This window comes from Phalaenopsis equestris, unplaced genomic scaffold, assembly GCF_001263595.1.
Source record: "Phalaenopsis equestris unplaced genomic scaffold, ASM126359v1 Scaffold000041, whole genome shotgun sequence".
Lineage (NCBI taxonomy): Eukaryota > Viridiplantae > Streptophyta > Magnoliopsida > Asparagales > Orchidaceae > Phalaenopsis > Phalaenopsis equestris.
In genome coordinates this window covers 522129-529779 of record NW_018164483.1, presented here as the reverse complement: position 1 = coordinate 529779, position 7651 = coordinate 522129, and the positions used below count along the sequence as shown (strand labels likewise).

The 7651-nt window shown below is 38.0% G+C and overlaps 1 protein-coding gene across 1 annotated transcript in view; it reads right to left on the bottom strand.

The window, feature by feature from the left end:
• Window positions 1-4377: 4377 nt before the first annotated feature.
• Window positions 4378-7651, bottom strand: part of LOC110019043 (probable LRR receptor-like serine/threonine-protein kinase At2g16250) — a gene marked incomplete in the record, with an annotated part of 55953 nt that continues 52679 nt past the window's right edge. Inside the window, 2 exon segments of the mRNA XM_020716566.1 lie at window positions 4378-5162; window positions 5249-5271. Of these exon segments, the coding sequence (XP_020572225.1) occupies window positions 4588-5162; window positions 5249-5271 (598 nt within the window).

Below are 7651 nucleotides of genomic sequence, written 5' to 3'. Positions count from 1 at the left end.
GGTACTGAAGTCCTTATCAGTGGAATATTGTTGCTTGAGGCTATCGAACTCCACAGTATTAACTGACGAGACCATCAGCAGGTGCGGTCTCCTGCTTAAGGCGTCTACTACCTTATTCTCAGTTTCGGATTTATGCCTTGAGTTCAACTTACTTTGAGCATTCAAATGTTTTAAGGAATCATGAACTGTATAAAGAATAAATTCTCTACGGATCAAATAAGGGCGTCAATGCTTAAGTTTTTGAACCAATGCATTGAATTCCATATCATATGTTGAGTAGCGCCTATGGGTCTCATTGAGCTTCTCGCAATAGAAGGCAATAGGATGGCTTTCTTGGCAGAGGGCTCCTCCTATACCCACGTGGGATGCATCACAAGCAACTTAAAAAATTTTGGAAAAATCCGGCAACCTCAGAATTGGAGATTCTCCTATTTTTCTTTTGATCTCAGTTAATGCTCGATCAACAGCTTTTGTCCACAAAAATTTCTTGGACTTCAAACATTTGGTAATGGGAGCCTTTGATGGCACTAAAATTTCGTATGAAACGGCAATAAAAGGTTGCTAAACCATGGAAGCTGTGCACTTCAGAAAAATTTTGCAGAGCAGGCCAGCTTCTGATTGCTTGAACCTTAGAAGAATCGACTTCAACTCCCTAGTCTGAGATAATAAATCCCAGAAAAGAAACCCGATTCTTTAAGAATGAACACTTTCCGCGATTTATAAAAAGTCGTACCTGCTGCACATGGTCTAAATGGTCTGCAAACAATGGCTAAAAATCAAAATATCATCAAAATAGACGACTGTGAATTTGCCTAAGAAAGGCTTAAGTATTTGTTTCATAACACACATGAATGTACTAGGTGTGTTGGCTAGTCCAAAAGACATAACCAACCACTCAAATAATCCATCTTTTGTTTTGAATGTCGTCTTCCACTCATCTCCGGGAAAGATTCGAATTTGATGATACCCGCTACAAAGATCAATTTTTGTAAAGACGAATGTGTCTCTTAGTAAGTCAAGCATGATGTCTAGTTGTGGGAGAGGGAATCGGTATTTGACGATTATTTTGTTAATTGCTCTACCATCGCCCGCTACAAAGATCAATTTTTGTAAAGACGAATGTCTCTTAGTAAGTCAAGCATGATGTCCAGTCGTGGGAGAGGGAATCGGTATTTGACGGTTATTTTGTTAATTGCTCTACCATCGGCGCACATCCTCCAAGTATTATCCTTCTTTGGTGTAAGTAGAACTGGCACGACACAAGGGCTAAGACTTTCTCGGATGAAACCATTGTCAAGCAGCTGTAGAATTTGTCTGTTGAGTTCCTCATTTTCTATGGGGCTCATGTGATGATGAGGTAGATTTGGAAAAAGAAGAACCTAGAATTAAATCAATGGCATGTTGTACCTCTCGCATTGATGGTAGTTGTCTTGGCATCTCTTCGATCATAATGTCTTGGAACTTCTCTAGCATCTTCGTAAATTCGTTGAGGATAATGCCGCCATCCTGTTTAGCCTCTCGTTTCAATACTAACAATACTAGTTGTTCTTCCTTTAGAGCTTGAGTGAATTGTCGAATGGTTAGCACTGAAACAACTTCTACCTTTTTTTGCTTTGGTAGTGCTTCAAATCCATAGATCTGCAAAGGGACTAACACAATTTTTTTGTGAATGGTTAGCACTGAAACAACTTCTACCTTTTTTTTCTTTGGTAGTGCTTCAAATCCAGAGATCTACAAAGGGACTAACACGATTTTTTTGCCATTAAATTTAAAGGAGTAAGAATTGGCATACCCGTCATACAACACATTTCTATCATAGGGTCAGGGTCGACCCAATAGCAAATGGCAAATAGTCATGGGAATCACATCACACCAGACCTCGTCCAAATAACTTTTTCCCATTGTGAACCTCACTAAGCAATGATGCATAACTAAAATGGGATTAATTACATTAACCCAACTTACTCGAAAAGGGATGGGGTATTTTTCAGTTCTGAAACCCAACCGTTCCACTCTAGCACTGGAAATCACGTTCATTCCACTCCCGTTGTCAATTATTACATTTAACGCACGACCACCACGCTCCATTCGTGTCTGGAAAATGTTGGTGTGTCGCCAATCTAGATCAGCACCTTGGATCTTTTACTCAGTACCTGTCAAAACTTAGTGAGTCACACAACTGGGCAAATCAATTGCTGCCAAGTGCTCTACAACTTCGTTGTTGCTTGCTTCGTATTATGTTTCTTCAACTCCATCAACTGTGTCCACCAATCTAAGTTCTTTCTCACACACAAAGACCAAATTTTTTTCTCTTGTAGGACATACTAAAGCAAAATGCCCAAACCCCTTGCACTTATAGCATTGTGGCCTGTCATCCATAAGTTTGGATTTTCCTCTTTGGTCACCCATCATGGTGTGTCTACCCTGGTCAGTGGGTAAAGATGGTTTCTGACATTGTTGTGTCGATGCATGTTTCTGTTTGGGATCTGTAGATGACATGTGTCTTCCGTTGGAGTATCCCAATTGCTTTTCAACGCATAAAGCCAATTGGCAGGCTTCATCAACATCAGGATCCGTGCCATTGGCATCTATTTTCGCCGCTCGTTATGTAACCCCGTGCGATATCGAGCTAGAGTTTGTTGTTCATTTTCCACCATCATGCTGCGGACAGTCAATTCATGGAAACGGTTTGTGTATTAGTTGACAGTCAATATTCCTTGTCTTAGTTTCAGCATCTCTTCAAACATCATTTGCTTGTAGTCAATAGGTAAATATTTCTCCTTTAGCCACTCCTTCATTTCTTCCCAATTGAACACTGGCGCTCGTTGAGTACAATATAGTTGTTCTTCTATGCTACTCCACCAAGCTCGTGCATGTCCTTTTAATTTCATACGAACATAACGTACATTTCTATCGTCAGAAACAAAAAACCAATCAAAATAATCCTCAATAACCAATCAAAATAAAACCAATCAAAATAATCCTCAATAGTCGTCAACCAATCTTCAAAAGCATTGGGGTCCAATTTTCCAAGAAAGTCAAGAATATCGACCTTCATGTCATTGGTTAGTTCATCACAAGGGTGATGGTCGAAGCCACGCCCTCCTCGCCCCTGGAAATATCACAACCATTTCGTCCAGAGCGAGCTTCACAATCACCAACTCCCTTGGAGTCTTCATCCTCTTCATTATCGTCTACTTCAGCTTCCGGAGGAGGCCCATGCATCCTCTTATTATGCGGTCCAAACTCATTTCGGGTTTGACGCTCCTCCATGGTATCCAATCTATGAATTATATGTTCTAAAACGAACGCCTGTTGGGTGATTTGTGTTTTTAGTTAGACTAGATCAATATTTTGGTTTTAAATATTTGACACATTGTAAGAGTTATCACTACAGGTTACCGACATGAGATATTTGAATTCCTGGAGGTAGGAAAATCCGCTCTGATACCAAATTTGTGCCTTCCCCTCAAGGTCAATATCACTCTACAATATTGGAAGACTCACCAACGGTAATTGAAAGAAAGCTGAATTGGCAACCATAGAAGAACTACCTACTTTTTTCGAATTACTTTATTAAATAGCAAATTACATTATTATATTCCCATCTCAACTGGGAAAGTAATAACTAGGAAATTAAATTAATAAAGCAATAAATATTATATTCTTATCCAACTAGGAATTCAAATTTAGAAAGCAATAAACCTGACATAATAAAATACAGAATCTAAGTAATTAACTTCCGAAAACGTGAACTTTCCAAAACTCTTTCGTGATTGCACGGATTATGGAGTTAAATTATCACCCTTTCGGATTTGCCTTTGCGTTGATATCCGTCTCCATATTTCCTCGTAGATTTGCATCAATTCCTCCCAGATTTGCATCAATTGGTTATATGGCAGCAAAGTGTGACATATAAATATCAAAGTTTAGGGGAGTTTGATATACAAATACATAAGAAATGTGTGGTCTATATGTAAATTTCCTTTAAAATTACATTTTTTTTTTTACTTTGAAAATTGGTTTTAGTAACTTTAAAAAAAAAAAAAAAAAACTGAACTCGCATGAGGTACTGAAGGGTAAAATTGAAAACCCAAGCCGACAATAACCAATATAATCTCTCTTGGAAAGCTGTCCCATCTGTTGCCATAAAAAACCTTTCCTTTTTCCACTTCAATCAAAGCAGAAATATAAGAGAATGAATAAAAAGGTTACATAAAACCACTTCCCCCACCATTGAGGAGAACGATCCCAAGAGATGCACAGTAGATTCGGATCCCCATCAATCACCAAACAATTGCTCAACGCAATTCTCTGGATAAAAACCAAATAATTCACTTCCAAACAGCTGGGGATCAATCCCAATCTTTTGAAAAAATAAAAAATTTAATTAATTAATGGGATCAATTTAAGCCGCCAAAAATAAATTTGTAGGCCTAAGTTATATAAATTGCATCAGACAATCAAAATGGTAATTGATTAGGATCCGAGTACCTGCATGTTAGATGTTGATTGTTGGCAGGCACACAAATAGGGAGCCTGCAATGAATCATTTTATCCAAAGAATCAGCTTTAGACCTCCATTTATTAATCCTCAATCTCCTGTGGCTCAGGGAAGATATCCTTAGGAGGCCTCCGGCGAGAGAGGGAATGCTCGCCCACACTTCCCTGCGATCTCATTGTACCCGAGCGCCTCAAACTCCGGTCCTCCCTCGGCTGCGCCGAAACCGAAGGAATGTCCGACGAACTTTGCCGCCAGCTTCCGAAGAAAACAGCGCTCCAAGAACCTCTCGAGGATGTAGCTTTTAATCTTCCTGAACCAGAGTGGTGCTCTTCTCGAACCACCTTTAATGGATTTTCTAATGCTTTCAGAATGTACTTCATGAGGGGCCGCTTCGAGGACTTGGGATTCAGGCAAGACCTCGCCACAATCGCCATTGCCCACACTTCTTCGAGCAAGTCCTCGTCGACGATGAGCGAAGGGTCGACTATTTTTGTTACGAGCTCTTTTTCGTAGATGTTGATGAAGCATAATGTGTGCTCGAGCCATTCGTTGGTTGAGGCGTCGTTTGAGCCGCTGATGCCGAGCTTGCCTGTCACCAGCTCTAGTAGAACCTTGCCGAAACAGTGCACATCATAGGCGCAGGATGCGGGTGGCTGGCCTGTAAATCGGAAAAAAATAAGCATCTATATTGATATGATAATATCAGGTGACTCAATCTGATAGGGGATCATTAAATTCACATACCTGAGGTACTTTGCTCAGATGTCCTGCACAACATAAAAGAAAAAAATATATATTAGACTGATAAGCATATATAATTTCTCCTATAAATCTAGCGTGTGTGTGTGTGTTTTATTTTAGAAGGATGGGAGCCTTTGTCCCACATGGCTTTCATCTTTATCCAAAAATTTAAATGGTTGATTTAAAATAGCTAAAAGATAATTTATCTTTCACATAATTGTCCAATCTTGACATATCAGCACACAATTAGTATGATTATCTATTTTTTTTATATGATGTAGGCCACCTTAATATGTTGGTTGAGAGCTTATGCTGTCAACCACAGACTTAGTATATGCGGTTTGTATGTCTTTGAGATTAATTTCACTTAAACATCCAATGAAATACCGTTAGATGGTCATGCAAGCTTCTAGAGAAATTGATATAATAAATCTCTTGATAAGAAAAGAGATTTGAGGGACTATTTTGGTCAAATATAAGATAATATACATGGAAATATTCCTCCCTAAAATCATGCATTCTGTAACGATCACTCCACTAACTGGCTCCTACCTGCCAGCTGCCTCTGCCTGTCCTCAACAATAGCTGCCTCTTCTACGAGTACTCATCGAACCAAGACCATTCATTCACATCCGATTGTTCATGTGCAGAGATGGGTTATGATTTTTTATTAAAAAAAATGTCAAAATAATTCATGGACTACTTATGTGGCCATTTCAGTTCCAAATCACATATGTTCAATTTGGTCAATCGATTCTTCAAAAATGATCCAACAATCATTTGGTTGATTTATTTTTAATCAAATTTGAGAAGGCAAAGGCCAAAAATTAGACACAAAAGATAGCGTGGAACTAAAATAGTCGCCCTTAAATGATTCAAGGATCATTTTGATATTTTTCTCGTTTCTTATTATTGCTTTAATTGTTGTAATTATATTATTGTTCTTTGTATCCCTGATTTGGCAGCCCCAAAATTCATATATTTCCTATTATAGAAGTTTCTATGATCATACATATTTATTACACATGGTGAGATAAGATGCACTCAACTTTCCTCCAATTTTTGCCAATAAACTTGCCATTCTAGTAGGGTTTTCATGCAAAACTTAACTAAAGCTTTGATAAAAAGACAGTCCAAAGCCCAATTGTAAAACTATAAACATAACATCTCCAAGACGGCTTCTAAAAGATAAATGATCAACTCATTATGATCCTGAAATGTGGAAGGTTGACAATTTGGCATGTATATTATTGGATGCTTATATGATGACATAATATGGTCCAACATAACACTAGAGCCTATATTGCCTACAGGAATGAATCATGTTACTACGGGCTATAAAATATCTACTCGTAGCTTTGCATATATAAATAAATAGTGGTGAATGATTTATTAGAGGCAAAATAAATAAAAGATTGAAAACAAACTTGAGATTACACCTTATAAAGAACTTCATAATCCTGGCTCAATATTTTCTATAAGCGCATAGCCCCAGAATAAACAACGTCTCCCAATTGTGAGAAAGAGCTTCCGATTAAAACAAGTCTATAAACTATAAAATGAACTGCTTAAGTAACAACAATTTGGATTAGGGAAGAAAGGCATTTCACTGTAGGCTCAAGAAATTATCGGGTGCACAACTTCCTGATTGTGAAACTTAGTTGTGTACAACCACTGTATTGGTTGTAGGTAAGTTATCCACACCAAATACTTTCACTAATGCCTCATAGTGGGCTTAGAGAGGGGGTTGCCGGCTAACAACACGCTCAATCACGATCCCATGATTCTCCGAACCATCATGAATCATAATCTGATTAATCAAATGTTGTAGTCAACCTAACATACCTGAATGGTTCTTTTTAGCAATCATCATCTGTGCTACCCAATGAAACCTCGTAAACTTTGAGAGGAGAGCTTGGAGCCAATTTCAAAACTGAATGCATGCCATATTGATTGCACCTTATGGCTTAAAACTTAATTTATGAGGAACATCTAGACTTGGCCCTTCCTTCGATTAGCATGATCTATGGAATAATTTTAAACATGATAATGTGAAATGAAGCTAGCTTGAGAGGTCCTTACCAATGTGAGATTCTTTTAGACTTCTTTTCTTTTTCTGTCTTTATCAACTTTTATCTATTACCTTATTGTTTCCATATTCTTATTTTTTAGTTATCTTAAATTTTCTTTTATATTTTTAAAATTAAATATATCAAAATAACAATTCCTAGCTCACTTAGATCCTTGGTTGAGCGAGACTTGATGACAACATCAAACTCACATGCGATTGTCTTTTGCCACGAATCACACACACTTGGGTGTTTGGATAGGCACACCCATAGATGCTTGTTTAGCCTAGATTAAGATGTAGTTAGAATTTTCATACATGTGGCTAAGGTTACGTAC